This window comes from Arachis duranensis, chromosome 7, assembly GCF_000817695.3.
Source record: "Arachis duranensis cultivar V14167 chromosome 7, aradu.V14167.gnm2.J7QH, whole genome shotgun sequence".
Classification (NCBI taxonomy): Eukaryota; Viridiplantae; Streptophyta; class Magnoliopsida; order Fabales; family Fabaceae; genus Arachis; species Arachis duranensis.
In genome coordinates, this window is record NC_029778.3 from 1,693,847 (window position 1) to 1,718,822 (window position 24,976).

The 24,976-nt window shown below is 31.5% G+C and overlaps 5 protein-coding genes across 6 annotated transcripts; 1 reads left to right on the plus strand and 4 right to left on the minus strand.

Moving 5' to 3' along the window:
* Nucleotides 1–7,217: 7,217 nt before the first annotated feature.
* On the minus strand, nt 7,218–8,569 carry LOC107496113 (uncharacterized). Its single transcript, XM_052252256.1, has one exon. It carries the CDS (start codon nt 8,100–8,102, stop codon nt 7,443–7,445), a length of 660 nt encoding a protein of 219 aa, XP_052108216.1. The 5' UTR covers nt 8,103–8,569; the 3' UTR covers nt 7,218–7,442.
* Nucleotides 8,570–9,955: 1,386 nt separating this feature from the next.
* Nucleotides 9,956–11,963, minus strand: LOC107496116 (transcription initiation factor TFIID subunit 9). 2 transcript variants are annotated; one of them, XM_021127036.2, is made up of 3 exons: nt 11,752–11,963; nt 11,007–11,359; nt 9,956–10,501 (listed from the first exon to the last, which is right to left on the minus strand). In XM_021127036.2, exons 2-3 carry the CDS (start codon nt 11,268–11,270, stop codon nt 10,205–10,207), a joined length of 561 nt encoding a protein of 186 aa, XP_020982695.1. In that variant the 5' UTR covers nt 11,271–11,359; nt 11,752–11,963; the 3' UTR covers nt 9,956–10,204. The 2 variants fall into 2 exon arrangements, with proteins under 2 accessions (XP_020982695.1, XP_015972801.1); XM_016117315.3 differs by having other exon boundaries at nt 11,007–11,326; nt 11,752–11,962.
* A 741-nt stretch (nt 11,964–12,704) lies between these two features.
* Nucleotides 12,705–14,146, plus strand: LOC107496117 (uncharacterized). Its single transcript, XM_016117316.3, has 3 exons — nt 12,705–13,013; nt 13,538–13,632; nt 13,743–14,146. Exons 1-3 carry the CDS (start codon nt 12,956–12,958, stop codon nt 14,013–14,015), a joined length of 426 nt encoding a protein of 141 aa, XP_015972802.1. The 5' UTR covers nt 12,705–12,955; the 3' UTR covers nt 14,016–14,146.
* An 86-nt stretch (nt 14,147–14,232) lies between these two features.
* On the minus strand, nt 14,233–16,678 carry LOC107496111 (cysteine synthase 2). The gene is given in 6 exon segments (XM_021127037.2): nt 14,233–14,820; nt 14,993–15,228; nt 15,318–15,704; nt 15,919–16,062; nt 16,218–16,292; nt 16,375–16,678. Coding segments are annotated over 6 exon segments (1,269 nt in total). The 5' UTR covers nt 16,579–16,678; the 3' UTR covers nt 14,233–14,597.
* A 4,635-nt stretch (nt 16,679–21,313) lies between these two features.
* On the minus strand, nt 21,314–23,964 carry LOC107496112 (two-pore potassium channel 1). The gene is made up of 3 exons (XM_016117311.3): nt 23,799–23,964; nt 21,916–22,866; nt 21,314–21,565 (listed from the first exon to the last, which is right to left on the minus strand). The coding sequence occupies exons 2-3, from the start codon at nt 22,812–22,814 to the stop codon at nt 21,415–21,417; spliced, it is 1,050 nt and encodes a 349-aa protein (XP_015972797.1). The 5' UTR covers nt 22,815–22,866; nt 23,799–23,964; the 3' UTR covers nt 21,314–21,414.
* Between the last annotated feature and the right edge of the window lie 1,012 nt (nt 23,965–24,976).

Consider the following 24,976-nt stretch of genomic DNA (forward strand, 5'->3'; position numbering starts at 1 on the left):
TATTAAGTAAGTATTATTTAAGAAAATTTTACGACAAAATTTATAGCGAGGTTTTTCGAGGGGAAAAAAATTAAGTAATTACCTAAAAAATTATAAAATAGAATTATAGATCCTAATTAAAAAAAATAAATAGTATTCAACATTATATTTTTTAAGAATTTATAAGTATAGTGTTTTATTAAATTTTTTTTAAAAAATTACTTATATTTTATCGAGTTTAATTTTAATACATTGATAGTATAAAACGTTTTACACAATAATCGTGCAGTTATTACAACCATTCTTTTGATGACTATCTACGCAATTAATATAAAAGGTAATTATTTTAGTTAATATAGCGTTATGTGATTAGATATACATCTAAAATAGTTTTACACTCGTGGTGTATTAAAATTAAATTAAATTTTATTTTCTTAAAAAATATAAATCTATCATAAAAATCATGAAAAAGCTTCATATTCTGTTATTCTGTTTATATATGGACCCATGCACAATAATGAAGCATTTGAAGACGAACATATAGGGCTTTGAGGCATTGCAAAGAGGTAGCATTAGTTATAAAATGTGGTCACAAAAACAATGACATTGCATGTAGGTCTCTCCACTATTAAAAACATTATTAGGGATGTACAATGCAAACTACTAGCTAAGTGGGTCACCGACCCATGCATCATTGTTTTAATTTCTAATCTCTTGATGTGATGTCATTTCCTTGTTTCTTTCTTTTCTTGTGACGGTATTCCTTTGTTTTTTCCGCAAATTATCATAGTAATGGCCAAAGCATTTCTAATTATATATATAGTGATATCAAATTCAGTTTAACATTTGCTTCTAATAATAATATTTTAACTCGTATGATAGAATAATCTGTATATAAGATAGAATAATCATGCATGGCGAGGTAATTTTTACGGGAGTCACTCAAATAAAGATGTTTAAAATATTTTTTTAAGATATTTTTTAGTAGTTAAAATTTAACATATATAATCGATTAAATCGTATTATAAAAATACTGAAAACGTTTGTATATATAATAAGAGAATTTTAATCATTTTCTATATATAATAAGAGTATTGTAGTTATTTTTTATAAAAAAATAATAATATTAATTTAGACTAATTCAAGATTTGATTCACCAACTTTTGGGTCAAATTAATTTGTATGATCTAATTTTAATAAAAATAATACAATTTAATCAATTATATGTGTTAAATTTTAATTATTAAAAAATATCTTTAAAAAAAGACGTTTTCAACGTCTTTATATAAGTGTCTCCCAATTTTAATAGTTTAATTTTCTCCTCAAAAGATTTCCTATTATATCATAAAAACAAGTTAAGACGAGAGTAAAGAAAGCTTGGGTTAAAAGTTAACTTATGCTTTTGAGAACATATGGTGTATTTCATGAAGGATTCGAAGAGTAAATAAATAAACATGATATATAATTTTCACCTCTTGGTACTCAATGTGTTGACCTATAACACTTGTTCATATATAAAGAAGTCTAAATGTAAATAATAAATGAGAAAGCTACATTACTAGATAAATTTATCATTTTTTAGCTAATCTTTCATCAATTTTAAACATTAAATATTAAATTTTAAATTCTAAATATTATTTAATTTTAAATTTTAATAGTATAAAATTAAAATATTGACTAATATTAATAGGAAATATTGACCTCTTAATATTTTTCTCAATAAATATAAAGAACTGATTTTTAGTTAGTTAATATAGTTATTTTTTATTGCAAAATTATTTTTTTAATTCTTATTTCTTTTTAGAGTTTAAAATTTAGAGTATAAGATTTAAAATACATAATTTAGAATATATGGATTAATACTTAAGAGTTAAGATTTAATTTATAGTTTATAATTTAAAATTCAAGATTTAGAATTTATAGTTAAAGATTTAGAATATCTGACAGTGATAATTATAACCAACTACTGATATTAGAACGAAAAAGGAAAAGAGCGAAAAAAAGAATAATTAATATATAAGAATAAAAAAAATTAAATACAATTAGTTGATATAAGCTAAATAATAAATAATTAATTTCCTAATTAGACTCAAATGTAAATCATTTTTCATTAAACAAAAAGTTATTCTTCAATATATCAATCATCTTGTGTTATGAATATAAAAGTCAAAGGAAACAGAACTTACCCTATTCTATGAGACTATGACCAATAGTAATGCAAGTTTTGACGAAAACTTTATATAATGATGGGTCTTATTTTATGTATTCTAAATAACGAACCTTACAATATGGAGTCTTTTTTAATTTCAACACTTGATAAATGTAATTATAAACTATACTATATATTCCACCAGTCACCTCCTCAATGCAAAATAACACATTATTATTTTAGATTAAGATATCTAAATCTTGTAATTAATTTGAGGGGGGCTATATAATAAATGTAGGTGCATGGTTTTGGTGCGCCACTAATATAAGTGAAGAAAGCATGGCTATAAACTTTTTGAATTGCTCCACTTGCATTATTGTATTTATTTGAAGTAATGCTAGCGTATAGATTAGGTCAGAAAACAGTGCTTAGAACCCAATAAAAAGGTTGATATAGAAGTTTTAAGCAATAATAATAATCTTGAAATTTAATTTTCAAGATCAGGAGAATGAGTTCACATTATAAGAAAGCAACTCCTCTGTGCAACCCTAATGTGAAATAAACTGTAAAAACGGTTCAAATTTATTATATTACAACCTCGTGATTTCATGGAATAGATTGTACGTAGAAATTTAATACTTTGTGTGTGAAGCTATAATAGATTGTATAGTTGATAATGACCTTTTATTTATTAATTTTTTCCACAGTATTCCAAGGATTAATTCATCGCGATCTAAGCTCTATTTAAAAATTTTTTACTAGCCAATAAATTATTATATGTATAAGATAGAATTCAAATTTTCCTGACACAAATACAAATTGACAAGGAATGAGACAAACTTTTTTTTTTGTCACTCAAGACAGATGAGACAAGTTAATGTTAGTGTATATTTTTTTTTTGGGTCTTGGAGTTACTCGTAAGTCATAACTGTTGGACATTAAACAGATAGAACCTTAGCCCAATACTTTGATAACGTAGCCCGGACTGACCCATGACCATCATCGAAACCAAAATTCAGGACAAAAAACTTTCGTTCAAAATGAAGCATGCACACTTTGTTGACGTGTCCACATGTCGGATACATTTTAGACTACTGATATTTATTCGATATGTGTGTCTGTCTATGTCTTAATAAAAAATAAAAAATAAAATTTTTTTCATTAGATACGCTTTGACACACTTAAATATTATCACATGTAGTGTGTTCAATCTTATTCTTAATATATATTCGTAAAATTAATTTAGATATAGTATATATTATTATTTATTAAAATAAACAAATATTTTAAATAATTGATATAATTAAAATAAGATATTAAAAATAATTTAAGAAATTAATTTATATTTTAATATCAATAAAATATCAAAATATGATTACAATTCATCCAAAAAATACTTTATGTTTTATATGTATGCGTGTCCCATGTCTTATAAAATTTTAAAATTCGCATGTGGCATGTCTTCCGTGTCGTGTCGTGTCCGTGCATCATAAATTTAAGGAAATAGCTGAGCGACACTTACAAATCGAAAAAATACATAAAATCTAAAACTAATTAACTAAGAAAGAAAATTGATAAGTTTTATGTAAACAAAAAAAAAAAAGAAACCACAACCAGGGAAAGGTGGCACACGGGTGAAGGAAAGGGAAGGGCGGCGGCTGTTGAAGGCTGCGCATGAGAACGGAGAAAGAATGCAGGGGATAAGAAAATTAGAGAGAAGAAGGAGTGGAAATGCGAACTTGTATTAAATGATGAATCACACTTTTACATAACTGATCTTCTTATATTTATACACAGCTGGCTAACTACTAATTAGCATAAATATCTAACTACTCAAATCAGTTTTTTTTAACTAACTATTAGTAGACTCTCTTGTTAAGTAACACCCTCTCTTAAGTTTGGAGTGCTGACCACGAAGATGTTCAGCTGTCCAAGCTTACTATGGATGTAATGGAAAGGACCTGGTGATAGTGGCTTAGTCAAAATGTCTGCAACCTGCTCATGTGTAGAGATAGGTAGCAGATTAATCACGCCTTCTTGTAGTTTGTTGCGGACAATGTGGCAATCCGCTTCGATATGCTTTGTCCGCTCATGGAAGATTGGATTAGTGGCTATATACACAGCAGACTTGCTATCACAGTAAATGTTCGTTGCCTTCTAAAGTGGTGCGCCAAGTTCCTGAAGAACATAACTCAACCATTGGACCTCCCAAGTTGCAAGCGCCAGCGCCCTATATTTTGCTTCGGAGGAGGAAGCAGCGACTGTAAGTTGCTTCTTACTCTTCCAACTAGCAAGAGATGATCCAAGGTAAAAGCAATAGGGTGAGATTGACCTCCTGGAGTCAGGACACCTTGCCTAATCCGAGTATGAGAAGCCTGAGATTCAAGTCTGATTTGGTTGAGAAGAAAAGCTAAGGCCAGCAGCTGGGGATCCTTTCACATACCTCAATATTCGATGAGCAACTCGCAAATGCTATGTGGTAGGACAATCTAAAAATTGACTCAACTTCCCTATAGTGAAACTTATATCCGGCCTAGTGTTCGAAAGATAGAGCAACTTTCCAATGATTCTTCGGTAGAATTAGACAACAGCTCCCCATCACTCTTACTAAGCTTTGCACCATAATCCATTGGTGTTGGGGGCAGGCTTGCATCCCTCAAAACCTGTTTCTTTAAACAAATCCAGCACATATTTTTATTGATACAAAGCAATTCCTTTCTGTGACCTAGCCACTTCTAAGCCGAGAAAATATTTGAGGTTTCCAATATTTTTAATCCGAAATCTATCATCAAGTATCTTCTTCACATTCTCAATCTCATTAAGATCATCACCTGCCAAAACCAAATCATTAACGTAAACTAAGACTGATGAAAATCCTTTTGGAGTTGATTTTGTGAACAAACTATAATCTGGTTGGCACTGCTTGAAACCCAGCTCCACAAGAATAGATTTGAGTTTTGAATTTCATTGCCTACTAGCTTGTTTCAATCCATATAGTGACTTCTCAAGTTTGCATACTTGCCCTGGCTTTGCATGAAGTCCTTCTGGTACCTTCATGTATACTTCTTCATCTAAGTCACCATACAAAAACGTAGTGTTAACATCAATTTGTTTCAAGTGCCAGTCTTTCACAGTAGCAAGAGCCAAAATCACTCGTAATGTTCTCAATTTAACAACTGGACTAAAGATATCTTTGTAATCAACTTCAAAAACCTATGTGAATCCCTTTGCAACGAGGCGAGCTTTGTAACGTTCCACACTACTATCTGGATACGAGGTGAAGGTGTGGACGACTGGAGAATGACAGTGGTAAGTGATGTGATAGGTGAAGAAAGAAAGCGAAACTATAACCGTAAAAATAAGGAAAATGATAAATGGTGAGGATGGAAAAAAAGAGAAAAGATTAACTAATATATATTTTTGAACATATATTAAGGTAATGAATAGTTTTTATTTATTTAAAAAATATAAGTTTTTATTTTTCAGTCTATTATGCATCTATTAAAATAAAAAATTTAAAAGCTTTTATTAATAATAATTTTGAAATGTATTCTTAAACTACATATTAACTAAACCCAAGTATTATTTCTCACAACAAAAGTTTGTGTTCACTTAATTAAACACTTTCCAAATTCAAGAATAAAGAAAGTACGTGAGTACGAGGTGAGTAGTGTTCATAAATTAATCTTTCTTTTTTCACAAGTTAATCTAGTTGTAGTAGAATTTGTTTATAAATAAACATCAAATTTTTCAGTAAGCAAATAATATTGTTTGATTCCTTTGGACCATTTTTTTAAGTATATAGTATGAAAATTACTCATCCGCCTTTGATTGTTGGTGCTCCAATATTTGCAGAAAGAAAGCTGAAGAATATTATTGGCATAATCAAAATTATTAGGTTCATTTCTTTACATACCTGTGAAATATAAAAATTGAACCTTATTCAATTGTAGCACACTAGCATTGCATATTGCAAACTGCATAAAAATAAAAAAGATAAAGCACGATCGATGAGTGGTTAGCACGCTCATTTGTCTAAGTAAGTGTCAAGAGATTTGAATCTCGCTTTGTGTAAGTAATGACTCATTGGATAGAAATAGACTTTGAGGCCTGCTACACATACAAGTCTTTTTGGCTTACAAGTTGGCACAAGCTCAACAAAAAACACGCATTACACTCCCACATTCAAGAGTAAATAAATGGACGTTATTCAACCACTTCTTGTTTCCAAAACGCGCTACTCACCATGCATTATAAACAACTCTTCTTCTTCTTTCTCCATGAAAATGAGTTTTTTGCCAAATTTGAAGATAATGGAACTTTAGAAATACACCCAAATGATTACAGAAATACACTCAAACGATTACAGAAATACACCCAAACGATTATAGAAATACACCCAAAGGATTACAGAAATACACCTAAAGGATTTAAGAAATACACCCAAAATTCGTTGAAGTACACCTTATGCATAATTCATAACTCTTTCTCTTTCTCCTCCTCATCTTCTGCTGCTTCTTCTTCTTCTTTAAAAACGATTTCAGAGCTTGATGTTAAAAAATAATGGAAATCGAGAATAACAAAGAAAGAAAACAGAGAGAAAAGCACGTAAATGAAGAAGGAGAAAGAGAAGGCAAGAAACGAAAGAAAAGAAGAAGAAGAAGAACGTGCAGCAAGAAGAAGAAGAATGTGCAGTGAAAACGTGCAGTAACGGTTGAAGAAGGAGACATAGAAGGCAAGAAACGAAAGAAAAGAAGAAGAAGAGGAAGAGGAAGAAGAACGTGCAATAAGAAGAAGAAGAAGGTGCAGCAAAAACGTGCAGTAATGGTTGAAGAAGGAGAAAGAGAATGCTAGAAACGAAAGAAAAGAAGAAGAAGAAGAGAAAGAGGAAGAAGAACGTGCGCAAGAAGAAGAAGAATGTGCACTTGTAAAGACTTGTATAAAAAAACGCTTGTATGTTGAGAATTTATCATAGACTTTTAGATAGAGCTCGATTTTGCAACGAATTAATTATTAGTTTACCAAATTAGACAGAATATCGTGGGAAGAAAAAAAAAGATAGATAAAGAAAAAAATAACACAATCTTCATGCACCCACTCAATAATGTTCTTCTTTTTCGGATTAGAATCATGACTATAAACAAAATATCATCATACTATGTTTTGTGGGCTCAAATTTTTTACATAATTAGCTGCAAAAAGATTAAAAAAAAGGACTCCAATTTTCTAATTTAGGTGCAAAAATTAGTAAAGTGGAAAATTTGCTACACAACAAGACCTGAAATAATGGCAGCATAAGATTGAAATATCTCTATCAATCACTAAGAACACATTGATCTGCTCCATAATATGCCAATTCCTTCTTTACTCTAAAATCTTGACATTTGGTAGATCCCATTGAAATATCAATTTCAATTAAATTTTCATCCTCATTTATCTCATTGATTTCTTCTAATAGATCCATTAGACCCTTCTGCTTGAACATGTATTCTGGCAAGAACAACTCTGTCAAATTAGACTCAAATTTTTGGTTAGGTTCCTCAACCAAGTACCTGTTTGGAAGTTTGATTTCAATCAAGCTATCTTCCTCTTCCTCCTCCTCTTCAACATCACTATTAGAAATCATGCCATAATTTTCACTTCTTTCTTGATCATTCTCAAAACTACTTGTACTTTGACTTTCTGAATCTTGATCATCATGTTGTTCTTCATACTTCTCATCAGCATTGATTTCACTTTCTTTAGTAACATCTTGGATTAGATTCTTTTCATCTATGGACCATTTTGTCCTTGTCAATGTGACAAGAAACAAAGTGGTGAAAAGAGCAACCAGTGTTGTAAAAAGAGAAAGAGGAAAGGATTCAAAAACTGAAAAGAAGTATAAGAGTGAAAAGAGAACAAGAACAAGAACAAGAACAAAAGGTAGCAAATAACACAGCTTGCAAAAGATTTGTTGAATTGATACTTTCTCCATATTCACTCACTGAAATTTACTTATGTATGTAGAAACTATGGAAAACAAGAGATGAAGATCTATGGAGGAAGAAAAATGAAAAAAGAAAAAACATACAGAGAAAGTTAAAAAGTACCTGAATTTTTTTTTTTTGTTCAAGCTGTAGTCTTTATCTGTGGTAAAATACATGGTTTTTATTAGCATGGGAAAAAGGAATTTGGGGTGCCAAAAAAAGAGCCTTTTTATGAAAAAAGTTGATACCATTTTGTAGAACTGTTGCTAAAAATGTTAAAAAGAAAAGGGAAAGCTAAGGAGAAAAAGGTTTAATTTTATCCACAACAAATGTGAATAAGATCCAAAGGATCATACCCTTTTTCTTCATTATTATAGCTTCAAACAAGTAGTTGAGATTTGGTGAGTTTTTTAACTCTCCTTTTTCCTACTTCTGAGCAACTGTTTGTTCAATATTTTTCTGACAATTAAAACCAAACTGTTTTGGTTATATATATTTAGTAATTGGTTAATGTGAAACTGAGATGATTATATATCTTGGAGATGGCTATGATGTTTGTTTTTCATCGATGTTTGGAACATAAAAGCATTGGAATTATCGAGTGCATGTGCCATTCATATCTGAGTATCCTTCACATGGCAATATAAGTAGCACAGAAACCTCAAAATTGGTAATCTATACCTAAGAATAAGGTCTTTCTTGATTCTCCCTATATTATATTCAGAGTCAAACAAACCAAACTCTCGAATTAATACAATCTTGCATGGCTTTAAAATATATTTAGTGTATTTTCTAAAATTATTCACAATTATGCAACATATATATATGTATAGATATAAGGTGTGTTTTAAGATCTTACAAATATTTTTCAGATGAATATATACATATGGAATTGCATTGCATGATTTCTTTTCAAGACAAGACTTTCACAACAAGCATAAAAAGAAACGTACAAATCCAGAATAATAGATTTCTGCAGCAATGTATAATTTTTTATGTGTGTTGGTCAACAAAGAAATTTACACCCTGCAAATTTTATATTATATATAATAAATGAAATGAGCAATGCAATGCAAACTGACCCATTTTCTATTGTCTTGGGTCTTGAGGGAAAAGCCATGAAGGAGTAACTATTTAGAGTTCCATTTCTATCCTCAGCATGACAGCATGTGATGCATGTTTTGATGGTGTGGAGGCCCATTGTGAATGAAAATAAACTATCCTAATCCATTGTAATAAGAAAGTGTTACGTATACGTATTTGTATTTTGTCTTGTATATGTAGTAATTTATTGATGAGTAATAAATTTTTAAATAAACTTAGATCTCTGACAGATTAATTATTAAATTGTCGAATTAGAAACTAAAACAAAAGATAAAGTGCTAGGTGATTATGCTGACATCATGAGTGAGTAATCAAATAAAAAAAATTTTTTTAGCTTTTTTTTTTTTTTATATATATCAGGAAAGTAAGAAAAGCATTTTCACATGTACAAGAATTGTGAATGTCGTTGTCAGCTTTCCGTCCCTTTTTGAAATTAATTATGCATAATTCTTGGCTCTAATATATAATCTCACTCCTAATCATTGCTCGTGCCTATGACGAAATGATGCTAATTTTACAAAAAGTCACTGCATAGTTGAAAATAATGCTTTCCCGTGATTTGATTTGTCAAATGAATTATGATATTAAGAGATTTGTGTTGTTGTTGTTATTATTATTATTATTAACTAACACAAGTGGCAATGATTTAGAGTATTAATATAGGAAATTTGCATAGAAAAGTTATATATATAACTCTTCAAACAGAAATGAAACTTAACAAATGCCACAAAATATGAATAAATAACTAGTCTCCTAATTACTCTGATGAATTTGGAGTATTAATTAGTGGCCTGGTGGAACAAGGATTTAATAAATTGCAAATACAGACTAATGAACTGATTGAATGCATTTTCAGTTCAGTTGTAAGGATCCAAAGACAACAGATACAATCATACAGCTGAGATGAACACTGATCACACTATAAAATGAGCAGTTTCTTGATGATTTTGTTCCAAGCTGAAAACCCAGTGGACTCACTCTACAAGTCAATACATTTCTGTTACATTTAAGTGGTGGATGGGGAATCGATCCTTTGGCGTTTGGGGAGGGGAAAAGACACTCTCTGATGAGGATTCTGTTGCATCATCATATCTGTCTTCTCTTCCTGAGAAGGGTTGGGATTAGCAGGTTCTTCATCCTCTGTTTCTTCCATGGGCTCCGCAGGCCTTTTGTTGTTCGGAAGCGCAAGCTGGTAGTTGGGACTGATTAATGTGTCCTGATCAGGTGGAAGTGGAAGACCAGGCCCTGCTATAGACTTTGGCAATGGTATCTTGTTGCGGTTTTGCGCCAACTCCAGAAGCACCTGCCGTCACATTACAAATAACATATCTTACTAATTTTCTAGCATTACTTGTTACTCAACACAACTGACAAGGATCCTTTCAAGCATAGTTACTAGAATCTCGATTCAACTCTTAAAATCTTTCAATATTACAATTTTAAATGAGTTAATTGATTTTACAAAATTGTACTAAGTCTAACGATTTTACGATTTAAATCTTGTTACCATTTCATGTTTTACGTACTTAATTTACTTTTTCGATTTCACCTAAAATCTTGATTAGAACTCACCTTACTTTCAAGTTAACCAATGTTTGATCCACTACATCTGAAAACAGATCGAAGCACTAGCTTCCTAATTTTCTAAATTCAATTGACAGTCCCCATGAATCTAAAATAAATGCAAGATTAAGTTCTACAAGCTGACCCTAAACAATACCAATAAACAAATGTCAATGTCAATCTCAACTACAACCAGGTATGAAGAATAGAAATTGAAAAAAATGGAAAGAATTGAATTGAAATACCTCTCGGGGTGGTGGTTGGGAGAAGGTGAAGTTAACCTTGGATTGAATAGCAAGCTTAACATCATCACAGTCAATTGCAGACTTGGAGGCATGCTCTGAGTAGACTTGTGCATCGGTTAAGATGTCGACGACATAGCGATACCAGAGCTCAAGAAATTTGTGTATAACACAAGGTTCGTAGTCTTCAACGCCCATTGATTTTAACAAAGACTTCACAATCTTTGCATCCCTTGGCATTGCTGAATCCTCATCGTTATCGGCCATAACAGATATTCAACTCAACTGACTTCACTTTTGGGACATCAACAAACCCTATTGGTCTGTAAATTGTAATTACCAATCTTAGTATATGCCTATATTCACGCTATTTCAGTAGAATGAATGCAACAAATCTTCCCAGAAAGAAAAGAGTAAAATGCACTTCTTGAAGAATAAAACAATAGACCTCCCAGAAGTTATTTATCAAAAGAATTCAATCTCAAAATGCAATTGTTGATCTTGTGTTGTCTTCTTACCATGCAATTGCAAACAACAAATTATTCCAGTCTATTTGACGGATCAAAACAAACAATCTCTTAATGATTCTTTTGCGTGTCAGATTTTGGATTCTAATCGGGGATTTGAACTTAATGGAGTTCAATTTAATAAAAATTATTACACGAACAAGTTTCACATGAACTAAACCCTAGAAACTAAGTAACTAATTAAAAAAAAAAGTCACAAATAAAAAGTTAGAAAAACGAACCCTAACAGGCCACGGGAAGCAACAGAAGAGCTTGCGGAGGCAGAACAAAGCTCCGGTGGGTTGAGGCTAAGCCGCGGTAGTAGGAGTAGCGGCGGAGGTGAATTTAGAATCTATCTGCAAAGAGAATTAGAGATTCTCTGCTTTGTTTCTCCTTATTCCTTGCAAAACGACCTCGTTTAGACTTTGAAGTTCAGATTAGGTAACAACATCTCACTTCACATGTTAGTTCTAAAAAAATTAAAATTTATAGATTAATCCTTAATATTTTAGAAGATTACAGAAGATTACATGTATTGATAGTTTTAAACAAAATAAAAAATAATTTTGGTCTTAATATCTTTATAAAAGCGAAGATTTGGTCTATAATGTTTCTTAAAAATAATAAAATGATAAAAGAATTAAAGTGTTTATTTTTTAAATAATTATTTTTATCAGTAAAAATTAATATCTTTAATATTTAAAAATCAAAGACTCTCGTGATTTTTTTTGTTAGAGGCAATTTACTTAAGCAAAAATTTGCATAATAGAAGGTAAAACTTCCAAGTTATTCCATAGATTATGACAAAAATAATAACTTCTTATATGACAAAAAATTTTCTCTTTATAAAAATATATAAACTTAAATTTGATATAATGTCAATATAAGTATTTTATTCTAAAGTTTAGTTATGTGTTTACTATATCAATAAAATTATTTTACTTTTATACTATCTTAAAAATATATTTAAATTATAGGCTAGGTTAAATAAAAAAATATATATAAATGAAAATGGATTGAAATAAATCAGTATCTAAGTATTAATAAAAAATCAGATAAATTAGCATGTTATCGTTTTAAAAAAAAATATTATTTTTATTTAGCTATTAAAAATAAATGTTCTAGAGAAGGAATTAGAATTACAATTTATGATAAATTATATTTTGATAGATTTAATAACAAAACTACCCTTGATATGTGGAGAACTAATGGTGCAACCTTCAAACAATTTCCGCTCAAAACAGCAGGGGCAATTCAGGGACCGAAACCCTAGACTTGAGTTAGGGTTTATTTGTTCCCTTCCCCAAAGCATCTTATCTCTTGATTCATCGATAGCATAATAGATTATAGTTTCGATTTGATTCTCTCTTGAGATCTCATCTGCGCTTTCTTCATTTGGGGCTTCATCGCCCACTTTGCCATCAAATCCATGGTCGTCAGTTTCCAATGGACCCTTCTCAAATGCCCACAATTTCTCCCATTGAACAAGAAGAAGATGAGTGGGGTATGCTATTTTTTCCTTCGAAGTTCCTTTTTTTTATTCCTATTTTTATGTATTATCTTAGAACTATGAAGGTAGAAGAAATAATGATGTTTCCATGTTTTTTTTCCTTCTATACCGTGTTTCTCTCTTGGGTTGGGTTGGATCAAGGATTGATTTTTATGATGCTGATATTGAATATTGAATATTGTTTTGATTTATGCATTTGGGGGTGGATATCATTTGAATCGGGATGCAAATTTTGCTAATTAGATAGGTAATTGTTGTTGGATCTCATCTCCTCCTTTTTGTGTGAGTCTCGTGTTGAATGCTCATAGCTCAGGCATGAGTTGCTATTCTCCTTTGATTCAACTGTTTATTTTAAATTTTTAACTGAATTGTTAGAGTGATTGATTTGACGTTGGTTCCCATTTTTTGCACTCTATATACTTATTTGATTGGTTGAGTTCTCTGCCCTTAAAGTTACATGCATCCAAACACACAGATTTTCTGCTTCTGATATTCAATGAGTGATTTTTGACTCGTAGACACTGATGGGTTTGTGATTCCAAGTTTGGGAATTGACTCGGATCAAAGTAAACCGCATGTTCCAAGCATAGAATCCTCAAATTCTGCCGCAAAGGTCAGCTCAAAGTGTCATTTCTTATTGTGAAAATTTCATAAGCTTTTTGCTTTGGATGGAACTACTTGGGTAGAATGTTTTAAGCTAAGTAATTGTATTTGTTTGTGTAGGTTAAGAAAGAAGAGAACATATATCTCGGACCACACGGAGCCCCTCCTTCACAATCAAAACAACAAGAGACAAATCCACCAAACCGAAAACAGAAGCTCAAGCAAAAGCTGAAAGAAGCTGATAAGAGAACTAGTGGGACTGGTAGGGAAAACAAAGTGGATAACCTAAGGGAGCTTGTTGGTGGTGGGAAAGTGAATGCTAACATGGCAAAGGGGTCCCCAAAGGAATGGTTAGATCCACATTGCCATGAATCTCAATTTGAGAGGAGGTAATGAAACAACTAAAGATGATAGTTTCTCCGGCCATTGTTGAAGTAGAACTTCTGGTCTTATGTTATAGTTTAATGCATTATCTATTGGGACACACAGTTTTGGATTTTATGTACTCAGATAATAAATGTATCAATTGGATCATACTGTGTGCAAGTTTGAAACAATTGTTAATAATTTGCGAAGAATAAAAGTGAAAAATAATTAAAAGTAGCAACACTTCTCTTACCAAGAAATTCTGCCCAAAGTGAATTTGTATTTTGTCAACCAAGAATCGGTCAACGTGCATTTCACTAAACTAATTTAACTAAATAAATTAGTCTAACAAAGAATGAATCGTACAACATTCTAAATGATATATCAATCAAATATAACGCCCTCAATATGATTGTGGAATGTAACTACCCGTCCTTGTCCATGTCAAAATCCTCTGAGAGATGAAATATACTCTGATCTTGCACTCAACCTTCTTCAAACATCTAACTAGCCACTCAGCTGAAACCGAAAGATCACTAGAAACTGGGGTGCCGATAGTATAGCTGCTAGTGCATTTAAACTTCAAAACAAGAGATCTCTCGACTCTTCTCATTTGATGCCCAAGAACTCCAATCCAGTTGCTTTTGGCATCAATCCAAGCTGAGACAAGTATTCGTCGTTGTGGAACTTGCTCAGGTGTCGCATTCCACTGTCACAGAGGATTGTCACAATTGTGTGACCAGGGCCCAATGCCTGCGCTACTCTAACTGCTCCTACACAATTCATTGCTGAAGAGCTTCCTAAGAAGAGCCCATCATTCTTCAAGAGGAACCTAATACATTAAAAAGCCGACATTCAGTAGAATATTCATGTCCATGATTCAATTCTTTCATCATGTCTTCTGGTTGGCATGAACATAAAGAAGAAGAAAGAAACAAAATACCATCTCTGAGTAAGGAAAATATATAAGATGAATAAGTGATATGTAAGATACAAACTACAACCTAGCCATTTCAACAGCCTCAAGATCTGTGCCTCGAAATGCGCCATCAAGCTTTGCCTTTGCAAAATTCCTTGTTATCCTGTTAATTCCGATTCCTTCTGTTATGGTGTCAAATGGATTCTTAAGTCTTCGTCCTTCTGCCTCCTCTTTTGTATACATAACTCCCCTTGTTACCTTGTTATACAAACCGGAACCAGGAGGATCTATAAGGAAGCACTTGATCCCTGGATTCTTTTCCTGTTGTGCATAAAACTAGAATGTCAAGCAGGTTCCATAATCAGAATCACATTGTTGCAAAGGTGAAGGTGGAGGAACGGGGTATGAACCTGAAGAAAACTGCTAATACCAGCCACAGTGCCACCAGTGCCTGCTGCTGCAACAAATGCATCCAAATTTCCATTGGTTTGTTCCCAAATCTCAGGCCCTATACCCTCATAATGAGCTCTAAAGTTCGCCAAATTCTCAAACTAATCCGCAAAAAACCCACCTTTACAATCAGTAGGGAAGAGTGAATCGTGATCATAACCATTGGATTTGTGACCGTTTATCTGGTCTGTGTCCTTGCCATTCAATTGTGAATTTCTGAGCTTTGATGCGAACTCATTTGCTTCAGATGCCCTTCTCCTTGCAATATTGACAAAATGATCTTTGTGAGTAATTGACACTGGTCTTACTCTTTCAACAGTTGCCCCAAGGGCTTCAATTATTTGAGACTGAAATTTGATTCCAATAGAGTAAACAAATTGCTTCAGTAATAGTGGGGAGGCTAAGAAGAAACATGGTTAATTTAAATTAACTTGATAGACAGAAACTACACTTTGTCAAGATTAATCTAGCAGCTCTATAATGATACACAAAATGTTACAAGCTAATTAGTCCTAATAGTGCATAATTAGCATGCTTAACTAGAATAACATAAGTACCTACCTTCTCAATGGCAGCATCATCGGGTATAACAACGTGGCATTGGCATCCAAATGCAGGAGCAACCGTTGCGATGCTAATGGCAGTGCTACCAGCACTCCCTTCAGTGATTATTCCACCTGGACTTAGCTGGCCAGATTCCAAGGCCTGCATAATCAATCATCGAGAGTTTAATATGTAGTGGAAGACTTTGATCTCACACCTAATTTGTCACAAACTATGAATTTATCTAAAAATTTTATTCATTCAGACTTAATATGAATATGAGAAATGAAAACCCTAAAAAACAGTAAGATTTATACCTCTTGGATAATTTGAAGAGCAACGCGATCTTTGACGCTGCCACCAGGGTTAAGGAACTCGCACTTGGCAAGAATCTGAAGAGAGAAAAGCAAGTATGTGATGTGAATTGAAAGCAGAGAGAGAAGAAAGAATGAATTTGATTATGATTGTGATTACTTGGCAGTTAGTAGCATCGGAGAGGCTGTTGATTCGAATCAAAGGAGTGTTGCCAATGGCATCAACCACTCCTCCTCTGGTTTTCTTCGTAATCGGTTTCTTCTTCTTCTTCCAACGACGGTCGGAGATGAAGTAGGCAAAAGCTACGCACACCAAAATGGCGCCACCGAAGCCAACGGCGCTTGTGGCTCCAACCCGCCCCATTTTTTTTCAGATGCCACTCGCGTCTTCTCTCTTCTCTCGCTTTTTTGACTCTTCTAGAGTTCAGAGATGTAGGTTAATCATGTCATAAACTCATAATAATTGTTTACTAATCATCCTTCATCTCGGAAATTTTAAAATTATTAACCGTAAGTTCTTTTTCTTTTTTAACGTAATCTTAATCTTAACATTGTGAAAGTTATTGTACTTTTTTAATTGTAGTTTTAATTAAATCAAATTAGTAGTTACCAATTAATATGTTGCTGCTAAATGGCGTGTAGCTTTTTTTTTTTGGGGTGGGATTTAAAGAAGGTGGGCTAGCGTACTATTGGGCTGAGCCCAATTCTTAATACTGGCCCACTTTTAATTCATAGGATTATTTTCATCGCTGTTAATTTAGTTAGCTAAGTGAGAATAATCATACAAACAAGCTGAACTGAAAGCATAAGTGAACATTTTTAACATATAATAACACTTACTTTAAAACTTAAATGGTGAATTTTATGGTATTTTTTATTATGGTGTTTAAATTGTCTAATTTACTTTTAAAGATAAAAAATAAAATATTTAAAGTAAAAAATAAAATATTTAAAATTTATTAAATATTATGTATTTGCCTTTTTTGATAAATTAAGTATAATGTCAAAGACACCATTGCATTCATCAACTTAAATATATTAGTCAGAATTAATTAAATTTTCATATTAACATGAAATATGAAATTGAAGATAAAAAATAATTGAAACTTGAAAGTAAATCCCCCTATAGACTATAGTGACGGTGCCAGAGTTAAAATTAAAAAAAAAAAAAAACACTCTCTCTCTCTCATCCTTCCCAAAAACAAAGACCTTTTTTGTCTGAGAGAATCTCTGCACAGAAAACACCAATCTCAACCTGAGAGAGACTCTTTTCCTCTCATTCACACACTCATTCACTCACCAAACCTCAGATCAAGATTCATGGAGATCCCAGAAAAGTTGGTGAAGTTGAGATACCATATCCTTGCAACACTTATTTTGTCAGCAACAATCTTGAGCCTCATAACGGTGGCACCAAGATTCATGAATCTCTTGGCATATTTCTGGCCACTTCTTCTCTCCACAGCTCTTGTTCTTGCCTTAGTCTTCTTTTTCGCCAAGACCTCTCCTTTACCGGCTACGGATTCTTCCCTTGACAACTCCCTCCTTGATTACGTTGCTGGCCCCCAAGATCCACCTTTGGATTCTGCTCACAACAAGTTCGATTAGCCTAAGGTTAGAACAACTTAGAATAAACCAAACCCACCAACAACAACATTAGATAATATTAATAATAAGATACAAAACTCAACTGCTCTTACTACTTTATTCACTTCTATCATGTGTATTATTATTATTTATTAGTTATTAACAACTTCTACTTACAATTTGATAGCTTTATTACCTTGTACTATTATTGTTATTATTTTTAATTTTTATGCTTGAGTTGCATGTTAGTGTTGTAATTCAATAATTTTTGTTTTATGATTATTATTATTGAGTTTGAAGTTTGAGCTGAAAATTATTATCAATAATTATTGTTGCATGTGAATTGATTGAAGCTTGGTTCAATTATTAAAATGAGGGATGTTTTGGCTGTTCGGGGTTGCCGCAGGTGCCGTTCAAAGTTGATAGCGTTGGTGTGATTGTGATTTGTGAAAGATGCAACCTTGAACCTACTATGCTTTTTTTTCTTTCGATCTTATTTTTTTCTTTTTCTTTTTTTCTTTTTTTAGGTTGCGGGTTGGATAAATGCAATGATTTTGTGTGTACATAATTGATAATTCAAACCCTCTCTCTCTTTTTATTTTTTTAACACATAATCTACAATTATTTCTCATGATTGATGACGTTATGCTTAGATCATGAATGAATTTTCATATTATGTATTTCATATTTGACGCTTAAAACGTTTTTTTATAAAGACGTTTATGTATCGCATTATTATTGAATGTATTAATGAATTGGTTATTTTAAATTTTTTAATAAATTAGAATAAAATTAATTTTTTTATAACAATAATAATAAATCCATTTTTTAGGAATTTAATTATATTTTTTAATTTTTAGGAATTTAAATATTCACAAAATAAAAAATTAAGAATATATTTGTCTTTTTATCAAAAAATTTTAAAATATTCGGTGTAAATTGTGTAATTTTGGGTTTATTATTATTACTATCATAAATGAATTTTGTTCCGGTTTATTAAAAAATAAATTATTAATCAATTTAATAAAAATGTCCAATAATAATATAACACATGTAAACGTCTATTTTTAACTATTATTTTTAGAAAATTTAAAATTTAAAATAAAAAATAATTTTAAAAAGCTGATTGATATTGGTGGAAAAAATTTCACTCCCGAGAATTAGTGACATGACATGTATTAAGCTATATTGGAATATTGCTAAGAATTTTACGGAAAAAAAAAATCCCAAGGAATTATATTTATATGAACTATTTTGTATTAGCTATTAGCCTATTACCAAGTGTAAGAAGATATAAGTATAAATGGTTCTTAATTAAAAATTTTAAAAAATCTCCTTATTGGTAGTGACCTATATGTAGTTAGCTGTGGAGAAGTGTTAAACGATGGTTTGAGGAAAAATAATCTTTTGTTTAGATTTTTGTCTCTTCAAAAGAACCAAGCAGGTGTTATAACTTATAACCTGGGCAGCATCTAGGAGATAAAAAGAATAATACTGTAAAAATACAAGGATATACTATTTTATTTGATTTTTGAGCGAAGGGAATTTGAAAAAAAGTCTTGAAAGTCGTAGAAGTTAGAACCATGGTACAATGCAGCATGTGCCATCCATATTAGATTAGATTAGATTCTCACTGCCTCAAATGTCCATTACTCTATTATTATTTTTGGGGTCCTACTTCATCCTTCTGCCCCCGCAGAATATTTCTTTTTATAATATATGTGGCATTTTAAACTTGAACAAAATGACAATCGATGAAGTAAACTTCTATGTATGTATGTATGTATAGCTTTTGAATTGAACTCGGTTCTTAATAGTATCATACGATCGTTTCCACAAAAAAGGAAAAGGTTCTTAACTAGTTCAATCGATTCATTAAATCTGGTATATTATTTACACACTAAAAATTAATAATTAAATTAATTATTATATATTTATGTATAAATATATGTGTTATTTTATACATTTTCAATATGTGTTTTATATTTGACGATTATATTTTAGTGTATATGTAGTATAATTGTAAAATAAACTAAAAGAAAATCTATGTAAAACAAAAAATCCTAAAACACTTGTTAAAATATAATAATATATTTTAAATTTTTTTTTTATATATTTAATGTATAATTTTTAATTTTTTATGTTCTTAACTAATGCACTAAAAATACTTATTAGTAAGAAGACTAAGATCCTAAGAGAAAAATATACTAATTAATTCAAGAGTCAACACACTATATAACATCTACTTTTAATGTCATCAAGTGTACTGTTACCAAAGTTGAAGAATTTGAATTGCATTGAACAACTCAATTAACTATTTGTACACTACTCAATTGAATCTGTTCTGTTGTTTTCTCTTGTCATTTCAAATGAGATAAGAGAGGTGTAAAGTTGGGGAGTAAAATAGGCAAATCAGAATGGTAGAAATGGGCAACAACTATGCTTAAAAACTTGATAATGTTTGGTTTGAAATTTCGTAGGCTACTCAATTGTTTATGGCATTGTGGGCCATTTGAGTCTTTTTGAATCTGACTACAATCACATTCACAAATTATAGATAAGTCCTAAGTGTGAATGCTTTCTAGATATAGGTGTGTAAATTCATTGTATTCATCCCTCTCAATTGTTGTACTGATTATATAGCTATTAAAACTCTGCTCTAACATGAGTGACTAATAAATAAATAATTAATAGCACAACTTATTGTACATCTAATTCTGCTATTAGTTGGTAACTTTGTAACTATATTATTTTGCATCTTACAATTTAATTATTATACTGTTAAATTTGGTGTGATTACATTCCATCATAGTGAGTCACTCGATTTTCTTTATGTATTGTAAAAGAAAAGTGATGGAACATCATATGGAATTGAAAAATTTGTTGAAATAATATTGTTTATCCTGAATAAATAGATACACTTTTGTTCTTTTATCTTATTTGATAATTATTCTAGTAATTGGTTGATGCATGAATGGTACTACATTGGCTTGAAAATATTGATGAGGTTATGGCTAAGTGATTGAAGGTGTAGCATTGATCATGTTAACTAATTAACAGATAAGATAAGATAGACTAACAGACAAGATACCTAAAAGAATGGAAGATTCATTATCTAATACATTAACATGTTATCATACATTCTGGACAAACTCTTTGTTAATCTGGAAGAACTATTACTGGGAAAAAGAACATACAAACTACCCTTAATTAACTTTTACTTCCAAACTTTGCAAAATATGAGAAGGTTCGAGCTAAGCTGAACAGAATGCTTTAAATGTTTCATTCATGTAACTTAAGTTAGAAAGGAATCCAAGTGAATTCAACACTAATGTGTTAATGTTGCAAGTGTGAGGAGTGCATGAAATTAGTCTCACCATCGAAGAAAACAAAGAGAAGTGAGGAGTTTATAAGATGAGAGACTTGGACGTGATGTCTTCTCAACTTATGAAAAAGGAAGACAATATTTAGTTACAAGTAAACCGCGTCTAAGAAATTTCAGACTCTATATACTCTTCAAAGCTCTAGTGTGCATTTTATCATTGAAGTGGAAAATGTGAACTCTACAAAAACTCTACTCTGTGAATACTATATACAATGTGTCTTTGTCAGTCTAGGATGACTGAGCAAGTGCTAAATCAGAAATTGAAAGGGTACCAGATTGATCAACATCAAGTTCTTCAAACTCCTGCATCAAAAGTGATATATCTTCTTGACTAATCTTCCCCATCTCTTTGAGTTTATAAACAACGAATTCAGCAGCCCTATCGGCAAAGATCCAAGATATATTATACAAACAATGAAGCTACATAAATGATTCATAGAAATAAGAATAAAACATGGCAGCCCAGTGGACAAACATTCTGTGTTAACGCATGGCCAGTAAAATTATTCTATAGGTTCCTATAGTTTTATGTAATTTTAATTAATCTTTATAGTTTAAAAATCTGTAATCATCAATGTTAAATTAGTAATCATCAATGTTTTTTCTTGTGACTGTATAAAGACTTGATCATAGAACATTTAGAGGGACCTGATTTAAAAATGTTTATGTGTCATCATTAGGACTTAATAAGCTGGCAAAAACAAGGCTTTGAAAGAATGCAGAACTAACCCAACAGTGCCGTCATCATCAATATCTGCTGCCTCCAAGTCCAAATTGGTCATCTTCTTCGAAAGAACCCACTTCACAATTTTCTTTTGTCGGCTTTCAGTGTTAAGCTCAGCAATGTAGAGGAACACCTGAGCCAAAGAAATTGTACCTGCCAATATCCAAAACACAGCAAATATTCTTCCTGCTTCAGTTGAGAAACTCTTATCACCATATCCCAGGGTTGTAAGAGTAGAACAAACGCAGTAAAACGCATCGACGAATTCCAATTTCTCAACCATGATCAAGAAAACTGTCCCTGCTATGATCATAATCAAGAGAAGGAAAAAGGCCAAAAGGAATTTGTATCTTGTTTTGTTCACCTCAACCTCCTTTAGAATTTCTCTTTGACCAACATTTTGGTGCATGTGCAAAGCTTTAACTAGCAAGAATTCTTGCTTCTCAACCAAGTAATCTGCTGCTTTGCCTAGGATTAGTCCAACCAATGCCATTCCGGTGAAAACAAAAGCGCATGCAAGTAGCTTTGTAAGGTTGCTATTCGGAACAATATCTCCATAACCAACTGTGGTCATTGTTACAATTGTGAAGTATACAGCATCAAGAACCCCATCTGTTTTCAGCCCCTTGATCTGGTTCCCAACAAGGTAGAATACAATAGCACCTACTCCTATATACACTACAAGGTATATAGCAACTTTTCTGAAGCTTGGATGTATGTTCCCAAATATTGAATCAGATCTTGGAATTGGTATATTGCCATTGGTGTCCTGGGGATCAACATCGTTGCAAGGTGCACTTCTAGCACGGCGGAACCTTCTCTTCTTTAACTGCCTTCTGAACTTTTGAGCTTCAAGATCCTCTGATCCTGATAGCAAGGGCTCTGTTGCTTCTGTCTTCGCCATGCAGATGATCTTAAGAAGCAAGGATCAGCAATAGACCACCTGATTCAGTTCCCTGGCAATCCAAACTAGTAATGTCAATCAAATAAGAAGGAAAAGAAACTACATAAAAGGATTATAATACAATGTCCACATATAAATTCATAAAATCAAAGTCATACAATGATACAAACATAGTAACATACTAAAAATACACTTTATATTAATTAAACATGTATGTATGTTCAAGCATATACTAGAATATGACCAAAACAATTCAAGTTCCAAGATTTATTCATTTGGATCACCACTTACAGCTCATATGGATCTCCTAAATTCTATTCCTTCAATTGAAGAAAAGGAAGATGCAGCATCTTCTGACTTTGTAAGTACAATAACTAATAACCTCTAAGCATCAAGAGTCAAAGAAAATTGGTTTAGCTTTCTCTCCGGAACCAAAGTACGATAACTTAAACATGGAAAATGTTCGGCAGAAAGCCAGAAACAAACTAATGAACAAGAACTTCTTATCTGCAAATTACTCCCAGCCTTAAATCCATCGTACTTAGAATTCTGATGAACATTACATCAGTATTACCTAATTTCCTTATTTGATATATCAGTTCAAAAATCACCTTGTCCCTAATTACCTAAATTCCTAATTGGCTCTGAAGTAAATTCCCAATTAAAGTAAAATAAACGTGTCCTTAATTAAAATACTAATGATGCCTTAATTGTGGGGAAAAAACTGAATCAACAAGTTGGATCTGACTTGATCATGATCATTAACACTACTAATCTTCATCATGTGAAAACAAAACACTAGATCTTGACCAATATATCTACAGTGATACACAAACTCAACCCTCTTCACAGAAACTAAACACGCCAATTACTTAACAAAACAGCTGATATCCCAATCAGAAACAAATCAATAACAATTACATTATAAAATAAACGCATATTACGAATGAACAATAAGTGATGAAAGAAGCTTTAAATTTTGACCTTGAATTTTTTGAAGTGGAAGAGATGGATGATGGTGCAGTTACAGTTACAGTTACAGTGTGGTGGTGTCTTCTGAAAGCTTCGAAGGACCAAAAGTTTTGATTCGGTGGAGGTGCAGGTGCAGGTGCGGATCCCATTCAATTTCGCGTTAATGAATCACTAATTTTATTTTATATTCAAATAGTGTTATGTCCACTTGTTTTATTTCAACTGGATTTGACTTTTGAGGCTTGTGGATGGTGGATGGTGGCTGGCCACAGAAGGAAAATGACATGGTTTCAGTTTTCATATCAGTTCACTTTGCTAATAGCTAATTAGCTATGTGTCCAAAGTCCAAACTCCAAAAACACTTTGGTTGGAGTTGGATTTTCTTCTCCTCTGTTTTTTTTTATTTTTTTTCAAAAGTTTATTCTAGAACTGATTTGTTTATTAATTTTGAATAATCCGGAGTGCAGACTCATCCTTCTTTAGAATTTCACTTTAGATAAACAAAAATTTTAAAATCTTAAACCAAAAACCAAAAAGAAATCTGTAATTATAGTCAACCATATTACTTTTAATGATAAAATAATTTATGATACTAATTTATTTATTATAATATATTTAGACATCTAATTATCTTTAGAATTTAGCTAACATCCTAAAATAAGACACATGATAAACTTATTATTAATAAAAAAATTTAAATATTTTAATTTAATAAATATAAAATAAATACATTAAAAATTTATATCTTTCATATTTTTAATAAAAAAATTTTTAATTTATAAACTTTAACACATGTTAGCTAACTTTTTTTTTAACCATAAAACTCTTCGATATTGCGCCAACAAATGACATGCTTGTTATTTTAATTGACACTTCCTTAAAAATGATCATTAGCTTATAAGAGATTCTTTTAAGTAAAAATAATAGAACTATATAAGAACTGTTTAGGCCCAAAAAAGAAGAGTAAAATACAAAATGATTTAGATTCAACTAGAATTCGTTAAAAAATAACTATTAAATTCTCAACTGGTATTCAATATTCCACTTTATACTCTTATTTGATGAAGTTTACATTAGCATAATTCCAATACGCATTACATGTATTTCTTCTAGATTCTAGAACTTTTCCGTATAACGTATAGGTATACAAATACAACTATCCATATACCAAATATAAAAATTCAATTGAG